This window comes from Carettochelys insculpta, chromosome 2 (assembly GCF_033958435.1).
Source record: "Carettochelys insculpta isolate YL-2023 chromosome 2, ASM3395843v1, whole genome shotgun sequence".
In the NCBI taxonomy this organism is placed as follows: domain Eukaryota; kingdom Metazoa; phylum Chordata; order Testudines; family Carettochelyidae; genus Carettochelys; species Carettochelys insculpta.
Genome location: NC_134138.1, coordinates 132,159,336 through 132,184,072, shown reverse-complemented (window position 1 = coordinate 132,184,072; position 24,737 = coordinate 132,159,336). Strand labels below are relative to the sequence as shown.

General features: G+C 43.2%; 1 protein-coding gene across 1 annotated transcript in view; it reads left to right on the top strand.

Annotated features, from left to right (window-relative positions):
• The window catches only part of PHLPP1 (PH domain and leucine rich repeat protein phosphatase 1), a 229,625-nt gene that overhangs the window by 107,659 nt on the left and 97,229 nt on the right, over positions 1-24,737 (top strand). Inside the window, exons 2-3 of the mRNA XM_074987780.1 lie at positions 20,622-20,818; positions 24,429-24,554. Of these exons, the coding sequence (XP_074843881.1) occupies positions 20,622-20,818; positions 24,429-24,554 (323 nt within the window). The remainder of the gene's footprint in view (positions 1-20,621; positions 20,819-24,428; positions 24,555-24,737) is intronic.

The following is a 24,737-nucleotide window of genomic DNA, read 5'->3' as shown; positions in this document are numbered from 1 at the left end:
TCCTGGGATTTGAACCGCTGGACTATTAGGCAAAGTCGCTCTCTCCAGGGTCTCGACGGTCTCCCTCCCCCAGACGCAAAGGGTATGCACCAAGGGAGTGGTCTAGGTCACCTTCCCAAGACCAGTGCTTATACTGCCGTGGTCGCCCCTACCACGCAGGGCATAGACACCATCGGCAATCTACTAGGGAAAGATCCCTACGAACGATCTCGTACCCCCAAGGGCAATTGTGACCGGGGACAGAGACTTAAGCATCTCAGGGGGGACTGGTTATGGAACCCCGAGATTTTTCCTCGCACACCTCTAGTGAGAGGGTGTACCATCATCAGCAGGAACCGGAAGGGTCCAGAAAGACGTACCCCAGCGGTTCCTCGCTTTCCTCCCCGGATGAGGCTACGGCCCCGGGGGGCGTCCATCCTCCGGACGATCTCAAACAGTTCCAAGAGCTGTTTTACGAGGGTGGCCTTCACGCAAGGCTTCCAGACAGCAAAGGTGCAAGAGCAACACCATAAGCTCCTCAAAAATCTGAGACCTCCGGCCTCCTCCAAAATAGCAATACCGCTGATGACGCAATCTTGGAGCCTGCCACTATGATATGGCAGACTCCCGCGACTATTCCGCCTGTCCACAAAAGAGCGAAAAAAAAAAAAAAAAAAAAATACTTCGTGCCCACGAAGGGCATGGAGTTCCTGTTCAGCCACCCACAACCAAATTCTTTGGTGGCGGAGTCGTCGCAACGTGGGGGAATAAACAAACATGCCAAAAAGCTAGAGCTGTTGGGCAGAAAGGTCTACTCCTCCTCCACGCTACTGTTGCCAATGGCAAATTACGCAGCGCATCTAGCGAACCATAATTTCAACAACCACATTAGGTTGACCTCCCTCATGGACTCGCTTCCAGAGGGCACGAAACCAGTGCTCAAGGCCATCATCCGACCATTTTATAACCAGTGGCAAAGGATCACCACAGACACATGGGTGCTGGAGATCATAGCCACGGGGTACGCCATCCCCTCCCAGTTGCTCCCACCGCCATGACCTCCACCCGGGGCCCCACCTCCAGGAGACCTCCCATGTAGCGAGGCTCAAGCAGGAGGTAGACCATCTCATGCTCGTAGGGGCAGTGGAAAGAGTGCCGGAGCAACTGCAAGGGAGAGGGTTCTACTCGAGGTACTTCCTCACGGGGAGGTCCATCTTAGATTTTCGAGGCCTCACCGGTACCTGCGCAAGCAACGTTTTCGGATGATCACAAACGCCTCCATCCTTACGGCACTAGACGATGGAGATTGGTTCGCAGCCCTCGACTTACAAGGTCCTACCGTTTGGGCTCTCCTCAGCCCCCAGAGTCTTCACCAAGACCTTGGCAGTGGTGTCAGCCTACCTGCACAGACAGGGGGTATTTATATTCCAGTATCTGAATGACTGCCTACTCAAAGGGGCCTCAAAGGAGGAGGTACTACGCATAATATGTGTCACAGCAGGCACGTTCTCTTCGCTCGGCCTGCTTATCAATCTGACAAAATCAAAGACAGACCCCACACAGGACATAGAGTTCGTAGGGGCACGCATAAATTCTATTACAGCGAGGGCGTATCTACCAGAGACTCGCTTTCGGGCCATCGGCTCCCTCGCGCAAGGCTTCACCTTCAGCCCTATGGTGCCGGTTCTGACGTGCTTACAGCCGCTGGGCCACATGGCAGCAGCAACGTTTCGTACAACAGAACGCCAGGTTACACATGCGCAGCATGCAGCATTGGCTGGCGAGCGTATACAAACCGGCAGCACACACTGTTCACAGGATGGCGTCGCCCACAACGGAGGTGCGCAAATCCCTGCAATGGTGGGTAAACCCAGAGAACCTGCTAACAAGGGTACCCTTCCACCAACCACACGTATTGGTTTTCCTTACTACAGATGCCCCCCTCATAGGGTGGGGAGCACACATGGGCGAAGAGGTGACGCAAGGGCTGTGGTCCTCTATGGAGCAGTCACTGCACACAAATATACTGGAGCTCAAAGCAGTGTTCAACGCCTGCAGACACTTTCGAGACCAACTGAAAGGCAAGGTAGTCGGGATCAGTACAGACGATACCTCCACCATGTTTTATATAAATCGGCAAGGAGGAGCTCGGTCCCGTGCCTTATGTGTAGAAGCAGTCCGGTTGTGGAACTGCTGCATCGCCAACAATGTAACCTTGAAAGCCTCGTACTTACCAGGCGCTCGCAATGTGAAGGCAGACCAGCTGAGCAGGCGTTTCGCACTCACGCACGAGTGGCAGATCCGTCCCGATCTGCTGCAACCGATTTTTCCACGCATGGGGTTTTTCCCCAGATAGACCCTGTTTGCTACTCAGCACAACAAGAAGTGCCCACCATTCTGCTCCAGGGCAGGACTGGGACGGGGGTCCCTGAGGGATGCCTTCGCGATCTCATGGAGGGGCCCCCTGCTTTACGCTTTCCCTCCCACAGTGCTCATCCACAAAGTGTTGCAGAAAGCCAGGAGGGAAGGAACCTGAATGATCCCGATAGTCCCAACGTGGGATCGACAGCAATGGTTCCCCCTATTCCTGCGCATGTCGGACCGGCCACTGAGGTCCCCTCCGGTGGCGCGGGATCTGCTCACGCAAGCCCAGGGGTCCATAGTGCATCCGCACCCCCAAAGCCTGCGACTACAAACGTGGTTAATCCATGGCTTAGCTCCCTAGAGAGCACATGTACGGAGGAAGTGCAGCAAGTCCTAGAAAGTAGCAGGAGGACTTCCACCAGGAAGACCTTCAAGCAGAAATGGACTCGCTTTACGACATGGTGTTCTACCAAACAGCTAGCCCCCTTTCGGTGCCTATGGCTGTGATATTAGAGTATTTACTGGACCTCAAGAGAGGAGGACTCTCGCTATCCTCGTTTCAGGTCCACCTGGCCGCCATTTTGGTGTTCAGACACGAAGAGGAAGGGCACACGGTGTTCGCCCATCCCATGGTTACCAGGTTCTTCAAAGGGCTGGTAAGCCTATACCCCCCTCAGAAACCGCTTCCACCTCTGTGGAACTCGGACCTGGTGCTTAATGCGAAAAGGGGACCACCGTTTGAGCCTTTGGCCACGGTTTCCCTCCGCCTCCTTATGATGAAGACGACCTTTCTTCTCGCAATCACGTCAGCTCGCAGGGTGAGCGAGCTTGAGGCAGTTATGGCAACGCCGCCCTGCGCTGTTTTTCCAAGGAGGCGGTAACCATACGGCTGCATCCAGCCTTTGTTCCTAAAGTTTCTTTCTGAGTTTCATACTAACGAACCTATTGTTTACCCTTGTTATCCAAAGCCTCATAACTCTAACAAAGAGGTGCGCCTACACCTCCTGGACGTGAGCAGGCGCTAGCTTTCTATATGGACAGGACCAAGTCCTTCCGGAGAACGGATAGGCTCCTAGTCTCTATCGCTCCCAAATCAAAAGGAGAATGTCTCTCTTCGCAGAGAATCTCTAAGCACATCGTATCTTGCATAAAAATGTGCTACAAACTCAAAAAGACTCCTTTACTGGCCACGCCCAGGGCTCATTCCACTAGGGCGGTGGCAGCATCAACAGTCTTTTTTCAAGGGCGTTGCGCTAAAAGACATTTGCAGAGTGGCGACCTGGTCATCCTGTGACACCTTCGCCAAACATTACGCCCTTCACAGGGTATTCCAAGAGGATACCCGTCTCTTGGCAGCGGTCCTCTCGGGGACAAGCTGCACATAATCCGATTACCCACCTCCTATCTTGGGTTACTGCTGGGTAGTCACCTAATGTGGAGCACCCACGGGGACACTCGAAGAAGAAAGAAAGGTTACTCACCGTAGTAACGGTGGTTCTTCGAGATGTGTCCCCGTGGGTGCTCCACTACCCGCCCATCCTCCCCGCTCCGGATCTCTGTTTAGTGTTTTGCAGGAGCATCCGAGGCGGTTGGTCAAGGAACTGGCGGGGACCGGATCGCGCACATGGCCGGGAGCGCGCGGGGGAGCGGCGCGCACCGGCGCATGCGCGGTCCGGCAGAAACTGCTTGGAAGATCCGATCTGCGGCGCCGGGCGAGCCCGACACCTAATGTGGAGCACCCACGGGGACACATCTCGAAGAACCACCGTTACTACGGTGAGTAACCTTTCTTTCTTGAGTAACAAGATAGGAGCCTACATGTTTTGTGGCCACACAGCACAGGGTGCTGGCAACATTCAGAGCCCCACCCCTATCCAGGCAATGTGTTATGGGTAAACTGCACCAGGACATGCCGGCTTTTTCACCTTAGGGGAGAGGGAGATCCCTGCATATAAAATCCATTAAATCCGCAAGTGTTTATCAGGGCTGTGTGTGAAAACTAAGCAAGTGTGCCTGCAAACAGCTGTTTAGGTACTAGCCACTGGCTAACAGAGCTATACAATTTGCTTTTCAAATTGTGGCAAATGTGCATGTGGTATGCGACTATTAGTAAAACTCGTCCTATGACTTTTATATACAAATCTGATCCTCACTTTGAAAATTCTGACATTTGACTGTGGTGAACTAGAAAAAACAGGTATGTATTCTGTAATAATGGGAAGCCTACATGCTAAACAGGAAAGCTCCCAATATTAATTTATTTACTAATGAAGCTGTTGGAAGTAGGACTTTAAAAAGTATCATCTGATGCTCAGGCTGAACATAAAGGTCAAAAGGTCACATTTCAGCACTCTCCTTCGGAAAGGTTGCTGACCCCTGGTCTAGAATAAACTAACAAGTATTCCACAATCACTGCAGGTAGTTGTAACCTGCTTAAATCTCCTACACCTCTAAGTAATTTCTTGGCATTCTCCCAGTTTCACAAGGTATCTGTGAAGTAATTACACCTGAGATTTTCTTTTCCATCTTGGTGGGAGTTATCATCAAAGGTTGCTGATACAATAAATATGAGTATGACTTTCCTGCAGTCTTTTTTCCTGTGGAAACTGAAACTTGTACGCCATGCCAAGTGAGGTCTGTCTTGCTTGTCTATAGTACTAGCATTTTTTTTTCTCTTCATTTCATGCTCTTTTGATGCAAAGTTTAAACAAGAGTGCTCACAAGCACATCCCTCATCTTCCTCAACTGTTCACATCCAGCCTCTAGCCACCCTAATCCCTTTCATGTTAGTTTTGGCAAAAGCTTTTGAATTTTGCAGTGTTTCAAATTTAAATCTTGTTTTCATTATTTACAGCCAGATTTAATCTGCTTGGTTATGGGAAAGCTATTCATATTTAGGTTTTTTGTACATCAGCAGTTTTTTATTATATCAGTTCATTTGACTGTGCAGCAAGGTGACTTCAAAAATAAATTTTATAACTTGCACACCACTAATTAATATGAAGTAAATGTGGTTATATGGACTCAGCTGTGCATAAGTTTTTTGCATTTTGTTGCCATTTCCAGGAAAAAAAAACTGAATAGTAACTTCTAAAAATTGACATTTTAATTTGTTCCCTGATATTATAAGAAGGAAGTGCCTTGGATGGCTTTTTATTTTGGTTTTTTTGTTTATCGTTCTGTAGAAACATAATTTAAATGTTGAAAATCCACAGAGGTTTTAAAAAACATCTTGTAAGCATAATATATCTTTGACCTCTCCCTTCCCTTTCTTGCCTGGGTGGAGATGTAGAAATTTGGAACATAAATAGATTGTGTCAAAGTAAGATCTTTGAGTTCCAATCTTCCTAACCCAGATGAAAGGAAGAACCAGTAAGATTGTTTTTATCCAAAGGGCAAGGATTACTTTATAGTTCTATTTGAACAAAAGCATGTTAAATGGTGAATGTTGCTGAATTTGATAGTGCTAGAATCTCAGTATAGGGTAAGTCCAGCACAGACAGCAGTACAAGCTTCCCCTTTATTGTCCTGCCAGTATGCTCCATCCAGTGCTTAGTCTGTACCAGGACTGAGCCCTGGTACCGCTGGGCTTGGCAGTCATAGCTGCAGCACCTCCTGGGCTTTCCCTATCGACTATGAAAGGTTGTGGGGTTTTTTTGTTTTTGTTTTTGTTTTGTTTTGTTTTGTTTCAGGCTTGAACACCAGCACCTCTTTCATTCCAAATTAACACTGGCTTAATTCCAGTTATGGAGGAACCATTTCTAGGTAGGAACAGTTTAAACTGAACTATTCATCTTGAGTAAAATGATTTATCTGAAATAAGACTAAAAAAAAAAAAGGCTATTTCAACCTACTGTTCTGTAGCTTGCTTATTTACTTTAGTAGTATGGCATTTGGGACACTAATTGAAGAGAATTCTTACTGCTAGGACACCTACATTTAACACTCAATCCTTGAAGTGTTATGTACAGAAACTGACAGGTAGTGCTGGAGAGGACCCTGAGATAAAACTACTGTAGTGGCTGATTTTGATGAATTTAGGGAGGCTGTGTTAAGAGTTTATAGCATGCAGATACTATGGTATGTGTATCTTTCATGTGACTCCCATATACTGTTTATGCTTTGTCCAGCGCCATGCTTTGGGAGAAATAACTATAGGCTCATACAGACAGAGGTGAGACAAAGTAGCGTCACACTTGTAGGTGAATGTTAGTTCTCCCCCAGCTGACGTTTTAGAGAATGGAGAGAGCATCAGGTCTATTCCTCTTTAAATTTCTTTATGGTTCACCTATCTCTTCTCCGTCCTCTCGATTTTTGTCCCCACTCCCATCTCTTCTGCTTTCCTTCTTGATATGCAGACTTTCCCATAGAAGTGTTGAAGATGCAGCTGGTGGTGGGTGAAAGCTGACAGATAGTGGGACAGATAATGGGGAAAATAATGGAAGGGATCCTCAAGGAATCCATTTTGGAGCACTTGGAAGAGGGGAAAGTGATCAAAAGTAGTCAGCGTGGATTCACTAAGGGCAAATCTGATTAGCTTCTATGATGAGGTAACTGGCTCTGTGGACATGGAAGTCAGTGGATGTGATATACCTTGACTTCAGTAAAGCTTTTGATAGTCTCCCATAGCGTTGTTGCCCATAAGTTAAGGAAGTGTGAATTGGATACATGGACAATAAAATGGGTAGAAAGCTAGCTTGACAGTCGAGCCCAATGGGTAGGGGTCAATGGCTCAGGATCTGGATAGAGATCGGTTTCAAGCAGAGCACCCCAGGTCTTGGTTCTGGGGACCGTGTTGTTCAATATTTTTATTAATGATCTGGCTGAGAGACTAGATTGCACCCTCAGCAAGTTTGCAGTTGACTCCAAGATAGAGGGAGAGGTAGATACATTAAGGTTAGATATAGGATCCAGAGTGACCAAGATAAATTAAAGGATTGGGCCAAAAGAAACCTGATGTGGTTCAACAAGGAGAAGTGTAGAGTCCTGCACCTGGGATGGAAGAATCCCAAGCGTTCTTATAGGCTGGGGACCAACTGGCTAAGCAGCAGTACAGCAGAAAGGGACCTAGGGATTGTAGTGAATGAAAAGCTGGATATGAGTCAATAGTGTGCCCTTGTAGACAAGAAGGCCAGTGGCATATTGGGGTGCATTAGGAGAAGCATTTTGGGCAGTTCTAGAGAGGTGGTTGTTCCCCTCTTTTCAGCACTGGTGAGGCTGCATTTGGAGTATTGTCCAGTTTTGGGCCTCCCAGTATAAAAAGGATGTGGATGTGCTGGAGCAGGTTCATCAGAGGGCAACAAAAATGATTTAAGGGGCTGGAGCACTTGACCTATGAGGAGAGGCTGAGGGATTTGGGGTTATTTAGTTTACAGACGAGAAGAGAGGGGTGATTTAATAGCAGCCTTCAACTTCCTGAAGGGGTGCTGTAAAACGGATGGAGAGAAATTGTTCTCAGTGGTCACAGACAGCAGAACAAATTAGTATACACTTCCTCATAAGCGTGTCTAAACGGTCTGCCCTGTGCAATATATGCTTTTGCTGTTTGTGTTCTTTTGGTTGTTTGTCTCCTCCTTTGTACAGTTTAAATAAGGCTGACTTGTCCATTTCACTTTCGTTGAATAATCCAGTTTCACTTTTAGATTTTTGCATAGTAACAATATTGTGGTATATCACAAACTGCTAGGTTCAAATCCAATAGAATTGGAATTATGGAAAACCAAAAATATGGAAACACTTCTTTGGGTTTTGTAAAAGCTTGTTATTTCAAAACCTTAATTTTGGGTTGAGCTTGACTGGACAGCCTCTTTCAAAACTTGTTACATAATGAATTTCTAAACATTACAATATAGTGCTGCATTTTTCCCAGCACTTTCATAGCATTTAAATGTTTGGGAGGCATTTTAAATGAGAAGTAAAGTAGATATGCTAGTCATGGTCTTCCAAAACTGCACAAAATAGCTCTGACCCAAATTGTTCATCAAATAAATCCCAATACATAAAACTTTTTCCTGATTGTGCTGTAATGTTGATGCAGCACTGCAGGGTATATTATTTGAAAGGATTTAAATTACTAACCTACTTTAGAACACAAAATATGTTTACTTTTTTGAAAGAGCACAAAAATATGAAATCATAGCTGTACATACACTCAGGTATACTGTACTCGGAACTCTAAACCAGTGGTTTTCAACCTTTCCAGGCTACTGTACTCCTTTCAGGTGTCTGATTTGTCTTGTGTACCCCCAAATTTCATCTTTCAAAAATCAACGACAAAATCAAATATGAAATGCAAGTGTTGCAGCATGCTATTACTGGAAAAAATGGGATTTTTTGTTATATAACTATAAAATCAAGTGCTATATATTATGCTTACCCTTCAGTATGTCTTCTATAGAGCAGTATAAATGTCACTGTATGAAATTTTCATTGGTGCTTTTTTATGCAGGCTACATAGAGTATGTAAGTAGGCTAATATCTAGATGAGATGATGTACCTGCTGGAAGACTTCTGAGTATTCCTAGAAGTACACATACCCTTGGTTGAGAACATCTTTTCTAGAGGACTTTGAATGGCCAGATGATACACTTACATAAAACAACAGAACAAAACAGACTAACACAGGTACCTTTCTGTTATATAAAACAAATTATCTTGTAGTATACAAACATCAATCAGGTCTATTACCCTGTTTTATTAAATTGATAGACGCCATTATAACATCAATGTAACATTTTAACATGGTGGTGTCAGCAAAGAGAATAGTTTTCAGGAGAGAAAATATTTCATAAGGTTTGTAAAGTTCTGGGGGGGAAGTAAAGGGTGAGAGTATCTTTGGGCCTGAGGGGTGTGGGGTTTTTTTGCGCTAAAGCAGCATGCTTTTGTGTTTGTGATCATTGAAATACTCCTCCTTTTTGTCTGAGACAAGCCAGATTGTGATGTGTCTTTTGTTTCACAGAACATAGATATGCCCCTTCATTTTCAGTTTAAAACAATTTTTACTGAAAATTTCCTGGATTTTACAATAGTATAATACTTTTTATTTTTCACCCTGCTCTTTATATCATTCAAATATGTGAAAAAATCACTATTAGAAAAATACAGTACAATACGTTGAATATGTGTATTATGGTGGTTGGTCTGTGTGTGTGTGTGTGTGTGTGTGTGTGTGCGCGCGTATATGCAAAGCTGCCTGTTCAAATAAGGCTATGAATTAGTCTAGAGCACGCATCAGTAACCTTTCCAAGGCAGAGTGTTGAAATTTGACCCTTTGACCTCTTATGTACAGACCAGTGATATTTTTTAAAGTCACTAATAGTCCTACTTAAAAGCTTCATTAATAAATTAAGATGCAGAGCTTTACTGTTTAGATGATTATTAGTAGCATTAGCTGATCTTTAGTCAATCACACAGGTGTTGTGGCTTTGAGCAATCTCCTGGCTGCATGAGGGAGGAGGGCGGGGACTGAGTTCCTGCCCCATGTGTTGATGAAAATCCATTCACATGCTGCTCTTTGCACCTGTGTCAAAGGGTTGCTGACCCTGAGCTAGAAGACTCACCCAAAACCAAAAAGGTGTGCGTGGGCATGTGAACATACTGATGAATCTGACCCCAAGCATTTACATATCTCAGGCATTTAGCAGATGGTATTTAAAGATCTGACATGGTGAAATGGGAAGAAAATAAGTTTCAGAACACAAGTATTCAAAACAAGAACTGGAGCAAAGAATGAGTATACATGCTGCAAATGGTCTGGCCTAAGCAGATGTAAATATAGGCTTGTTATTGCAAGTCTACAAGAGTAAATTGTTTATTTAAATAAAAAGTTTCATTTGTGGGTTAGAGATATATGATGAAAAAGGGGTACAATATAAGATTGGAAATGTCATACTGCATCTCTATAAATCCATGGTATGGCTTCTTGAACACCGTGTGCAGAGCTGCTCACCCACCTTGAAAATATGTATATACACCCATACTAGAATAGGTTCAGAAACCATCAACAAAAATAAGTGATATGAACTGCCTTTCATTTGAGGAGAAATTAATAAGACTGGGACTTTTCTGCTTGGCAAAGAGACAATTAAGTGGGGGTCATGATAGAGGTCTTTAAAATCATGCCTGATGTAGAGAAAGTAAATAATGATGTCGTGTGGTCTCTTTCATAACACAAGAACTTGGGGTCACCAAACGAAATTTAGTGGGCAGCAGGTTTAAAACAAAGGAAGCAATTCTTCGCACAACGCCCTGTCAACCTGGGGCACTCCAGATGTTGTGAAGGCCAAGTCTATAACAGTGTTCAAAAAAGAGCTAAATAATTCATTCAGTGTTAACCAGAGAGGACAGGGATGGTGTCCCTAATCTGTTCGCTAGAAGTTTGAAATAAGTGACTGGGAATGGATCACTTGATGATTACCTGTTCTGTTCATTTCCATCTGGGATCCTTGAAATTGGCCACTGTTGGAATACAGGATGTGAGGCTAAAAGGACCTTTGGTCTGACTCACTATAGGCATTTTTATGCCCTTAATCAAACACTGTTCCTTCTCTGGGGAAAACAGTTGATTTTAAGTTGAAACAATATAGTTGTTGAATGTGTTTTATGTTTCATCCATGACTGCTAATTGTGGATCATCAATATATTTATAAAGAAATAATTTCCTCAAATTCCAGCAATGGTACAGATTTTTGTTTAGAACAATGGGTTATATTAATTGGTTTTGCCACTATAGCAATTGCATTATGGAGAGAGCGTCATCTGGGATATCAGGGATTTTAGTCTGCTTTGTGGCTTTATTAAATGTTGGAAATCTAGCAAACAGTTCAGTTTTGCATGACTTCACAGAAATAAATCTGCATTGTCAGTACTCTGTATCTGTTTTTAAGGAAAAAAGACCAGACTGAGCTGTCATTGTTGGCTATCTCACTGAAAATGTTATGATACTTTGAAATTCAAGATGCTTCTCCATACCATTAAAGCTTAACTTTTTGGCCAGTGTTGAATAAATTTGTTTTTTATATGCATTTGAGTGCAAATGTGCAATTTTATTTGGAATATCATTTACTGAGATCACCTTAAAACATGGATAACATTCAGGTTTTGCCCAAATATTCTCAGCATGAGCCATGCTGTTGCATAAGGTTTCACTTTGGGGATGTGAGAAGGTGGAAAACGTTAATTCTTGAGGTTTAGGTTTTAAATTAGAATAATTCTATTACAAGAAGAAATATTATTCTTCAGAGGTTCTTGGATTGAAGAATGGTGTATTATTCAACAGCATTTTTAAATAAGTCCAGTCCGTAATTGTTATGAATGTAGGAAGAAAGTTCTGTTAGGTGATCAGTCCAGTTTATTCCTAAAGAATGATCTTTAAAAGTTAATAGGGAGAATGAGGATTGCTGTATTAGTGGTTCTTACTCGTCGCCTGTTTTAAACACATGGGTTTTTTAAGTTTGTTTGGGGTTTGTTTGTTTGTTTGTTTTTTTTGTCTTTTTTGGCTGTATGAGTTGTGGATCTTGAAGTACAGGTTGAACACCTCTCATCCAGTAATATCCGTAATCTGGCATGATTTTAGTCAGGCAGCCACTTATGGGTCTGGCCAAATTTCCCATGCTTCCATGAAGTTTTTGTAATGCTGCCAGACAACATTGCCATCCTGTGTTCTGGTCCCAAGGTTGTCAAACTAGAAAGGTTCAATCCTGTACTTTTTTCTAAAGCTGGGAGTGGGTTATCACAGGGATACCTTAAGCAGTAGGTCTAGTTAGCTTAAAAGTCATTTGCTTTTTCTCTTTTAAGGAATAATTACATTTGTCTTCTCCTGAGTAAGGTATGTGCATAAAACACTTTGATACCAAAAGTCATAAAATAAGGCTTCCCTGATTAAATTCTTTATCTTTGTGAGTTTTACAGTACAAGAAACTTAGCTGCTCCAGAATTTGGGTGCAGGTGTCTGAAGCTTCCAGTGTTTAAAACTGATTACACTCAAATGTGGGAGCCATTTTTTTTCTCCTTCTGGCCCTTCTTGTGTTTTAGTGAGATCTAAACTCCGCTTTCTAAAGTCTCACCTGGTACTTCAGAATCCAGTTCTTCACTAGGTATTTCGGTACTCCTCTTTCAACCTCCAGTGTGTATCTAATATTCAGTTTCTTTTGCGCCTCCTTTATCCACTTGCCACCCTGTTTTTGTCTGTCATTACCCTGTGGCTTTGCCTGCTGTTTTTTCTGCGTTGTATAATGTTCATTTGACACACTTGGTGGGATAAGGAACCTTAAATACTCAAAATGGCATCATTAACTTTTATTGGACCACTGAGGGCCTATTCAGCAAAGCAAAGCCCTCATCTCTGAGGTCAGTTGGGCCTCTGTATGCTGGGCTAAAAATAGAAGTGTAGACGTTCTCACACAGGCTGGAGTCCAGATTCTGAAACAGTGTGGAGGATCTTGGACCCTGAGTTGGGAATTTCTACATAGCTATCTGGTCCTGCAGCCTGAGTGCCAGGAGCTGGAATCAATTGACTTGGGCTGAGAGACCCAACACCATAGGTTTTTCTTTGCTGTGTAGACATACTTAGATAAGGACTTGCAGAAGTACACACTATTCTAGCTCATCAGGTTTTACCTTTCTGGTAAATGGGCAAGGCTCAATTACCCAAATCAGTGCAAAAGCTTAGCATACTCTTGCAGCTTAAAAGCACTAGTAGCAGAATAAAAATGATTATGCCTCATGAACCAGGTGTGATGCATTCTGGAGTGCTCTCATCTTCGGTTCAGATTCATGGGCATGGTAAGGAAGCACAAAACTTGGATCAAGGAGATGAGTGCCTCTTAACAGTGCAATTCAGGAGTATTGAGAGAGGGTGGGAAGATTCTAGGCTTCATATAATGGATGGTGGGATAATTTCTCAGGAGTAACTAGTGATTTGGGGTGGCCATGATTTTTGCGTACCGAGCTGATTTTTCTTTTTCCCAAAAAGTAATGTAGAGCTCTGTGAGCACCCACTTTCAGAAAGGTAGATTCCTTTGAGGCATCCCAAATTGAATGGCCTCACAACAATTGCCAGTCAGCTGTCATTGTTGAACCTTAAGCCTATTCCAGCAGAATGATAGCTACAGCAACATCTATGGCGCAAGTATACACAGTGTATGCTTTTATGGGCTAACAAAAATCTGAGTTTGTTGAGAATGTACTAGAATAGCCCGTATGGCTGGACAAATACCAGTCAATGTAACATACACGTTTTGTATTTGGGGAGACTCTTTAGCACTGGCCTTAGACAAAATAAAACTTAGTTCAGTTATACAACGTAGCTAGTCCAATATATCAGTGCTGACTACATTTATTTCCTTTTGGTTGGTAACTTGTGTACAGACTTGTAAAGTTAACTTGACTACAGCTTTAATTTCACATAAATTCAGACACCTAAATGTTTCTAGTTTCCTTGTACTTTCTGGAAATATTTCTGTCCCATTACAAATGGGTATTTTATGACCCCTCTCTCAGCAATGCGTTGCAAATCATGAGTGTCTCAAGTCTTATATGACTAGGACAAATAGCTTTTCCCCCTCCCCTGTGACAAAGCCAGCTGTTGTGGGTTCTCAGAATGAGTTGAGGTCTTTTGCAGTCCTCAAGTAGATTTACAGTGTCTTCACAGTCTTAATAGCTTCCTCCAGCCCAGTCAGAGAGCTTCTCGGTCTCTCTACACTATAGCATTCTGCAATAAGCAATCCGCCAGTGTAGAGTATCTTAAATTAGATGCAGTTTTTCTAGTAAGGCCAAAATGTGCATGCCCAAATCAAGCAATTTTGTAAATTGACTGAGGGTGTGACTTATATAATTCAGTATCATCATACGTTATTTCATCCAATTAATCAGTTTGTGGGCAACAGCTGTTGCTTGCAGAGTTCGTTAGTGTTGGTTACAGTGTGAATAAAAACAAACACTAACTTTTCTGTAAACACTGCAGCTCCCCCAGGATAGTCAAACTTCGTGGTTAGTAATTGTTTATAAAGCCAATTCATTTTTTTTTAAATTTGGAAATCTGTTGCAATTCCATTACAAGTGTCACAAGTTTCTGAAGAATGTAATGGGGCTAGGAAGACTTCAGAAGATAACTATTAATCCAGCTTTGCTTAATGTATACTCTTCCGTGTGAGAAGGCATGTCTAAACTGCAACGACAGACTGATGGCACTCTGTGGCTGCCCAGGTTCTCTGACTTGGGCTTGTGGGGTCAGGCTGCAAACATAGTGCACAATGAAAGCATAATGCACATGCTCAGGGCTGGAGCCTGGACTGAGACTTCAAGGGGGTAGGTGGGTCTAAGGCTGGATCCCATGCTTTAAGCCTGAAACCTACACCGTTATTTTTAGCCCAGCAAACCAAGCTCTAGGATTTTGAGTTTGCTAGTCTGGCCTGGTTGTGGCTGTGCTGCTGGGTTTTGTGTGGCAAGTCTAAAGTTAAAATCAAAGCCCAAGGTTTTATACTCTTATTCTAAATGCCACCAATTCCTCTCTCAGTTCTGGGACAAATTTAAAACAAAAGGTGACATAACCATGAGTGGTAGTTTAACTGATTTGGTCTGTTCTTCAGTCTCAGACATCTCTTTAAAGGGTTGCCCAGAATGTCTGTGTATGGGCGTTTTCAGGGTTGTACTTTTGGAGCTTTGACAGCAATGAAAACAGGTTTTTCTTGCCAATGTACCCAAACTGTTTTTGTTTTTTTTGTTTTTATTTTCCAAATGGTAAACCCATTTTTTTCCTAGTATGTGTTTGGGATTTGTTTTGGACATAATTGTCTTTTCATCAAGCTCATAATTTCTGCAGAAGTCTCTTTTTTAAAAATTATTGAATTTTTTTATTGGTGTCGTCATGAAGCATCCTTGTACTTCTATATATGAAAACCTGTGAACTGCAGTGATTTTTCTGAAGTTCTCTGAAATTCACTAAACTGGAGTGCTGTCAGGCTGCTCAAGGGACCAGATTCTAGGTGTTGCTTTCCAGCAAGAATGTGTTCTTTCCAGGTGTGGATAATTTTAGTCCTGGCAGAAATCTGCAATTGTTGCATTTGGAGCCATAATAAAATTGCAGAATTCCTCAGGACTGATGATTGAAGCCATTAATCAACAGCATCCTGGCAGAGAATATGGTAACGCCTGTGGTGACAGTGGGGTATATCATAACTTTTGACTCTTGCTCTGTATCCAAAAGAAGGCGTGTAAAGCTTGCTCAGAGTTCACATTCGTGAAACAGATGGGACAATTGAACAACAAAAGAAGTTATGTCCCCATGTATAGTAGATCGGAGACTAACTTCTGCTTTCAACACCTGATTTATTGGGGGGTTTTTGGTCATATGAGGTGCAGATGAATTCTTGTTGGTGGTGTACTCTTCTTTCTACTTAATGTTCAGTATTCTTGCTTACAGTGATTGATCTGTTGAGGCTGTATTCTGCCACCTGTTGCCTTGATAAGTGCAATGAGAAGCAGCAAGTATGATGAGTTTCTTCACTCTGCTTAAAAAAAGTTTGTTCTTTCGTTGTCAAACACTCTAGGTCGCTGTTGCTGAGACTTTCCTGCCTCTTGCACGCTTTGGCAACTAATAGTCTTGATCTTTTTAAAGTTGCAAGCTGTTCAAGCTAATCTATCGACAGACAGGATTTATTCTTATTAAACAGTTTCTTGGTTGGCACATGCACTCTGGGAATGCAGCTATCGGGTAACCCTGAACTAGTGATGCATTAACTCCAATGGTGCATAGACAGATTCAAGTAAGCGCAAAATAATTTAGCATCTCTCAGCATCTTGTAGAATTGTCTCCACGTTTTGACTTTTTGCACTGTAAATTGAGCTCTGATTGAAGTTCCAGGTGACGTTAAATATTCAGGAATTAAGAGCCTGTAGGAGGAGGTGACCAAAATATCAAAGCAATTTCAGCTGCAGGAATTAAAGGGAAAGGTAGCATTAGTATCAAATTATAAACTCAAGAAAAGATCACCATAATGGAGATACCAAATGAGGAAGGAAAAGGACATAAGCAAACACTTGTGCTTATTTCATTAAAGAAAATTAAATTTTTCTCCTCAAACTGTTCCAACTTTTGCATAAGTGTTTGTAGTTGCTAGAAAAGGTTGGTTGGCTTTTTAAGACCAGAAGGGACTATATGACAATCTAGGCTGTCTTTCTGTTTAATGCAAACCACACAACTTTACCCATTAAATTCTTGAATCAAATCTGGTGGCTTTTTTTAAATGCTCTCAACCAAGTATCTAGTCTTGATTTAGAGACCTTCAAGTGACGGATTAATTACCTGTTACATTAAGGCTAGAGATATAAAGAAATTATTTAGCTTTGCAAAACCAGAGATGTTTGTCAGAAGTCTCCTCATGTATCAGAGAGGTAGCTGTGTTAGTCTGTAGCTTCGAGAGCAAGAAGTCGTCTTGTGGCACCTTTATAGACTAACAAGTATTTTGGAGCATAAGCTTTCATGGGCAGAGACCCGCTTCATCAGATGCATGAGTGGGGGAGGTGGTTTCAGAAGGGTATTTAAAGAGTAGGGTCCCAGTAAAAGGGAGGGCCAGAGCTGACAAGGTCTATTCAGCAAGGTCCACATGGCCCAGTATCAATAGTGCTAGTCTTTAAAGTGCTACTTGACTGCTTTTTGTTTTGAGGAAGAAACAAGTTAGATCACACAGGGGGATGTGAGCCTTTGTCAGAGTCTAACAGGGAGATATCAACACCCAGAGTAGAGAAGCTGTTTTTGTAAGCTGCGAGCCACTCCCAGTCTCTGTTTAATCCGTGGTTAATGGAATCGCATTTGCAAATAAATTGCAGCTCAGCGATTCCTCTCTCCATTTGATTTTTGAAATCTCTTTGTTTCAGGACTGTCACCCTTAAATCTGCCACTGAGTATCCAGGGAGATTGAAGTGTTTCCCCCACAGGCTTCTGTGCATTACCGTTCCTGATGTCTGATTTTTGTCCATTTATTCTTTTACGGAGAGACTGTCCAGTTTGGCCAATGTAAATTGCAGTGGAGCATTTCTGGCACATGGCATATATATAAAATTGCCTTTGAACTCTTTCTTGGGTGAACTAAGTATATTGAGCATCTTTGTCTCATGTGGTAAGGCATGCTTTCCAGACACTTCTTCATTTTGTATCTTTTTTTCTGAACCCTTTCCAATTTTTCAACATTTCTTTTCAAGTGGGTTCCCTAGAACTGGAACCTTGTTACATGAGTCAGTACCACTTCCCCACTGCTGTTCTATATTTTGCCCTAGCCCTCTTAGTTGGAGCATCCCTCTGAGAACTCATACTCAATTGGTTATCCACAATAATCCCTACATCCTTTTCAGAGTCACTGCTTTCCAAGGTACATTTTCCTATCCACTTACATGTGGCCCATGTTCTTTGTCTCTGGAGAGATAGATGGTGATGTATTAAGTTATAGTAAAACGTGATGGTCAAATGAGTTCAACTTACCAAGTGATCCATATCCTTCTGTAGCACTCTCCTGGTTTTCATGTTATCAACCCACCAAGTTCCGTCAGCGCCATTGGCAAGGATTTTGTATGTTCTTCTAAATAACCGATTAAGGGCTAGGCCAACAATATGACGGCTTATATTGACCTAACTCTGTACAGGTTGGACTTCCCTGGTCTGGCACACTCAGGACCTGACTGTGCCCAAATGAGGGAGTTTGCTGGATCGGGGGGGTCAATGCTGGCCTCTCTGCTGATACGCTCCGAGCTCTCCAAGGGTACACCCCCAGTCCAGCTCTGCTGCCAGACCTGTCCACCAGTCCAATTCCTCTCTTAGGCACCAGCTGGGTTTTGCTGGTGACCCTGGCCTGAAGCCCTAGTGCTGTGCTCCCAGCCCATGGCTGGGCTTCATTGCCAGGCCTCTCTGATCCACATCCATGATCCTACCAGACAATGGGCATTACTGAACTAGAGAGGTTCAACCTGTGCGCTAAAATGCACCTGCTCTAATGTAAACTGTCCATCACATTGATTTAGCTCTACCTCCACAAGAGTCATAGTGCTTTGGTTGATGTAGTTATAGCGCTACTTGCCTGTCGGCCCCAGGCAGGGCTCACAGGTGGAGTCCTTCCCCAGTCCCTACCCCATGGCTGACAGGTGGAGTCACACCCTTCGTTGGATAGCTTGATTCCCCAGCCCCTGCGTGGGGGAGAAGAGGACTGCTGCTGTCAGGGTCCCATGAGATGGTTGGAGGATGCACTTCTGGGGAGGGCTCCTACCACCAACAGAAGGAGGATTATGTGGATGTGACCCACAAATTTAGTTACTCCAGTGGCTTAGGTCAACTTGTTGACTTAATTTTGTAGTGTAGGTGTGCCCAAAGATACCGAATGGCATTGAGACCATAACAGATCCCTGAGGTGCTCCTTTAGAAGAACTGCATCGAAGAGGATAATTCACCATTTACATTTGCCTTTTGAGGCCGATCAGTTGGCCAGTTTGAAATCCACGTGATGGGCTATGGGTCCCAAATGAGAGATGTTGCCTGACCAGTAGAGGTTCCCTGCCACCAGCTCCTGCGCAGGCGCTGCAGAAATGCTGCTTCAGCTCCCCACTCCCGGCTGGGCTCTTTGGCCTGCTGCTGCAGGTGCCGTGGGTGCCCCAGACTCTGCCGCCTGTTGCAGGGCCCCTGCCCTTCAGCTCCTGGGCTGTCTGGGCCAGGAGCATACATGGCCTGATGTTGCCAAACCTGAGGGTGCCAGGTTTTGGAGGCACAATCTGTATCAATAAATGCCAGAAATCTGTAGGCAGTGGGGTAGCCTTTAAGTTACAGCAGCATTCTTGTAGTTCTAAACAAGCAGACAGTAGCCTAAATGCCACTGTTAATTAGAGCATAGCGAAACTGGAACTGTGTGCGCCAAGTTTGGACTTAATAAACTGATTTTTAAAGGGAGAAGATAGTTACAGTAGGCATGGGGGGAATCACTTTGAGGTAGACGAACTGCAAGTTTGTTTTGTTCTGTAAGCATCAGGTTTCTCTTATGCCTCTGGCGATTGGGGCTGCAGCGAAGCTTCTCCATTTCTGTCTATTTCTGCCAGGTCTTTCTTTGGTTCCCCAACTGTGCCCTCTGTGGTAATGTATAAGAGCTGACTTGGTGGGAGGTAACAGCCCTTAGGTTGTGATATAGAAACACTTCCTATCTTTTTCAGATATGGGTCTTGCTGGAGTGATCCAAAATCTGCATCTGCTGTTAAATTCCCCAGAATTGTGGGATTTCAGGTTTTTCTTTTCTTTAAAAGAATTAAATCTTAACTTTTTCTCATGATCTGCATATTTACCAGCCTGTTGTCTAGGCATGAGGAAACTGGAGTTACTGAATCTGCTGTTTTATCCACAGCAAACTCCTTTTAAAATACGCTGTCAGAAAAGCTGTACTAGAACCAAGCACAGTACTAACAAATTTAGCCATTGTACCATACATCCGATTGCATCTCTGTCCTGACTTGCAGCAGCCTTGTTATTTCAGGCCTAGGCTTGTCTTTAGATGAGTAATAGCAGATTTGGTGGTGATAATTTAACAGGGATAAAGGCTTCCTACTGTAGCGAGATAAAGAAAATCCTTTCCACCTGAGCCATAGGGCTTCATAATCTACTGCACCATGTGGCCACTAAATGTCACTGTCATTGGTATCATCTTATGAAAGAGAGCTTTGTAATAGTTTTCCCCCTTAAAATGGATAAGCCTGGTCACAGATTTGGACAGCTCATTTTTTACCACTGTCTGCAATTTGCCTGCAGTACTGAAGGTAAAACATCAGAAAGTGCTATTGGCTATTTGAAAACATTAACAACTAGAGATGTTTGAAATGGATTCCAACCTCCAAAGAATAGAGGACATTCAAAGTCTGAACACTTTTTTTTTTTAATACTGTTAAATAACTATTCAAATTGCATATTACATGGTCTTTGAGTATAATTACTAGGGATGGGTTAGTGAGGTTTTGGCACTGATTCAGAAGAGAGGCAAGCAATGGTATTGTATGTAAAAAGCAGAAGATGGAAAAAATATTTTTGAAATCTGGGCAAATATATAAATGTACCAAAACTTCAAGACAAATATGAAGAAAGGAAATGATACCAGTCTGTATCCGTGTATTGATACTGCAGTGCTCACATCCCCTATTTAGTTGTTTGGCTCTGGAGTTGGTTGTCATTTGTCAGGTTGTGCTCAACATTATGAAGAGTGATTGGAAAAAGGAAAACCTCTTTAGTGGTAAAGTGCCTGTTCTTGTTTCTGTTTCAGGAAAGCCTCACAGTACTGGCAACTCTGAACGGATTCAGCTCTCAGGAATGTACAATGTTCGAAAAGGGAAAATGCATTTGCCAGTCAACAGATGGACAAGACGCCAAGTTATCCTTTGTGGGACGTGCCTAATTGTATCATCAGTGAAAGACAGCCAGACTGGAAAGATGCATGTTCTCCCTCTAATTGGTGGAAAAGTAAGGTTTTTTTTTTTGTGGGGGGGGTGGGAGGGTAATGTCTGAGACTTTTAATTCAATCCTCTTCCCCCAACTGCTATAGGATTATACGGTGATTTTGAGACATAGGAGTTCCTTGTAGTGTTCCCTCTAATTTCAAGCAGAATGAATTTGGTAATGTGTGACAGGAGACAAAGGCGGGATATAATAGAGGTCTATGAAATCAGGACTGGTGTGGAAAAAGTAAATAAGTGAAACTTACTTATTCCCATAACATAAAAACTAGGGGTCACCAAATTAAAGGAGTGGGTAGTAGGTTTAAAACTAGCAAAAGGAAGATTTTCATGGTGGACCTGTGGAACTCCTTGCCAGAGGATGTTGTGAAGACCAGGACTTTAACAGAATTCAAAAAGAAGTAGATAAATTCATGAAGGTTAGGTCCATCAATGGCTATTGGCCAGGGTGAGTAGGTGTCCCTAGCCTAAGTTTATCAGAGGCTAGAAATGGATGATAGGAGAGTGATGGCTTTGGTGATTACCTGTTCTGTTCACTCCCTCTGGGTGTGTGGGGTTGGCCTCTGTTGGAAGACGGCATAGTGGGCTAGATGGACCTTTGGTCTGATCCAGTGTGACCGATCTTATGTTCTTATGTATCACTTTCATATTGGTGCAAATAAAAATTAATGTGGCAGGGTAGGGCCAAGGGGTTCTGAATCGGAGGGGAGGGGTCTCAGGCCTGGAGCAGAGGCTTAGGGTACATGGGTGTGAGGGGCTCTGGCTGGGTTGCCAGGGCTATGGGGCTGAAGGACTTGGGGTTCAGGAGGGTGCTCTGGTCTGTGGGGTGGTGGGCTGAGAGGTGTGGAAAATGGGGCTGTGGGTTGAGGCCGGGGGTTGGTGTGTAGGATGAGGTGAAGGTTCTGGGATAGCCCTGTAGATGAGGCATTTGAGATGCAAGAGGGGCTGGGGGCTGGAATGCAGGAAGGGGTGCAGACTTTGGGCTGGGAGTTGGGGAGCAGAAAGGGGGTACAGGCTGTGGACAGACTTTGGGTTTTGGGGTTGGACTGTGGATGAGGAGTTTGGGTGTAGGTGGTGTCTCTGGGTTAGAGGGGGCAAGGAATGAGCTCAGACTTACCTGGGCAGTGACGCTAAGGTAGACTGTGTTGCTTGCCTGTCCTGGGGCACTGGGGCATGTCTCAGAAATGGTCAGCAAGTCCAGTCTGAAGTGGTGGCATGAGGTTCCACTGTGCATAGAGTCCTATGTTCCCCCCCCCGCCCCCCCGCCCGCCAATACCCCACCATGTGGCCTAGGAGCTGAACCTGTAGTACTGGCTGCTTCCCTGCTGGCCCCAGCACAGAACCGTCTTGGCCAGGGGAGAGGGGTCCCTTTTGTGCTGTGTCCAGCACGCAGCTGCCGTGGCCACAGCAGCTTCTTCCTGGGGCCAGCAGAGAGGGACCCTCCAACCCCACTGCAGACCTTAGTGGGCCCTAATGAGAAGCTGCACAGCCTAGCAGGAACTGAGGTTCCTGTCCCTGTTAAAAAAAAAAAAATCTGTATAATCAGTGAAGGAAACCCAGATTGGAAAGATGCATGTTCTCACTCTCGCTGGTGGAAAAGTGAGGGTTTTTGGGGTAATACCTGAGGTTGCTCGCCTAGCTTACCCTTTCCATGCTGAAAGGATACGTGGAGATTTTAAGACCCAGGGGTTTCTGCTCCAAGGAGCTTGCCTTCAGTGGAGTTTGGTGTTGAAACATTTATTGTTAGACATAACATTTTCTACCTGGCTATTCCTGTATCTGCTACATTTTATCTCATTACCAAGCTCTGATATTGAAAATGGAAAAATCAGAGAATAGCAGTTTTTTGGGGGGGAGGGTGAATATTCTCTTCTTTTCACATAGTATTAATTGTTCTGTGGATGCAGAATTTAGTCTTCGTTGCTCTTTGCTCATGCTACCTGCTTGCTAAGAGGTTGCATGGGTTTCTGTTCCATTATGTGCATCAGCACAATTTATCCCAATCAGATATGCCTGTGAAGCAACACTGAAGACAATGGGGTGACATGGGAGCAACTGGAGATCCGATAACAAACCTTCATAACTAGTTGTGATGCACAAGATGAAAAGAATCTTTCTTGATTCTTGGGCTGCCAACTGATTTTTTTGCAGGGGTGGTCACTGACTGTCTTTTCTTAACCTTTTGTACTAACAGGTGATACTGAAATTGATGGTGACAATAAAAATGGAAGTTCATGATGGCATAGTTACAAAGTCAGTTTTCGGAGTTCCATTTTAATATTCTGTATTAGGACATTGTATGAGCCAAATATAGTTGTGTGGCATTTACCCTGTCCTGCAACTCTCTTCTCCCTTCACTCCACCCTCTGTACAAAAATGGAGTGTCCTTTCCCTCAGCCCAAAGAGATACAAGTGGTTATTCCTAACAACCCTCCTCCCAGTAACAGATGGCATTTCTCCTGGCTGCACACCAAGAGGTGCAAGAGACAGGCATGTTGATATCTCTAAGGGAGGCCACAGGGGAGGAATAGGGTAAAATCATAGCATCCAAGATAACAGCTAAATGACTGCTGAGCCTTTAAATGGAATTGGCAAAAACTATGTCTTCGCATTATCTGTCTCCTGTATGTTGTGGGAGTTGACTATGTGCAAGGGGTGAAGTTGAAGGTTGAATGCAAGCATAAAATGAAAATTGAATCAAGGCTGGAAACAGTGCAGGCTTTCAGCAAACATCTAGCCATGTCTAGGGAGACATTTGGAACTGAATAAGTTTATTTAAAAAAAAATTAAAATATTCTCCCCTCACCCACTTAAATCTTCTTTCACGTCCTGGTTTGCAAAGGCATTCCAAAACGTAGTGTCACAGGAACATCTTGGAAACCAAACAGTTTTGTTCTAGAGCATTTTTTTTAAATATATTCTTTTCACTGCCTTGTTGCATGTATAAAAGCAGCTTAAGAGTCTTTTACAGGGAAATGCTTTTCCATAGAGTTCTTTTGGGGTCATCCATATATATGCCTCACAAAGAGCTCCAGGAAGAAAGAAAGTGCGGACTTGTTTGTACACATTTGGAATATCTCAGCATTTAATGATGGTGCTTATAAAAGGAGTAGCAAAGGGCATGAAATACTTTTTGTTTCACATTCCGCAGTTTAAGGCTTATCAGCAAATACTTGTTTAAACGGGAAGAGAGTTATTGCCTAACTGCTCTCCATTCCCTACCCTACCCACAACCCATCTGATTTACATATCTCCCATTTCACATTAAGAGGAGGCATATGATAAATACATTTTTTAAATGCCAAAATTGGCTTTATGGCAGTTTAGTTTTGGAAAAGTCTTAAAATATCCAAGTCTTTACAGTTATACAGATGTCTAGTTCTAACATGTTTAACTTAAATCAAGAGTCCTGTTAAACTGTTCCAGAATCTTAAGCTGTTATTTGCATGAGTTTTGTGGTTCCTTGACACAGGGTTAATTAGATTCCAGGCTTAGCAATATTTAAGAGGTTTTTTTGAGCAGCTCCTCTTTTTCACAGCTTCATTTTTGCTCTTGCTAGTTGAACACTGACACTTTCCAGATTTCATGCAGTAATTATTTTGTCTTTTTAAATACAGGTGGAAGAAGTGAAAAAGCACCAGCACTGCTTAGCATTTAGTTCCTCTGGACCTCAGAGCCAGACTTACTACATTTGTTTTGATACCTTCACAGAGTACTTACGGTGGCTTCGACAAGCATCGAAGGTAAGAGCACATCTAGCAATTAGAGTTCTTCTTAGTTTTGTAATTAAATGTTCCTCACTTTCAGCAGAATGGCATTAGTTGTTGCAAGCCTGTGGGGAGTGAAGCTTTTTTGTTAAGCTACCGCATGCAATGGGTAAATAAAGAATACTTGCCAGATTTTTCTTCTTTCCCTCGTTTGGTGTG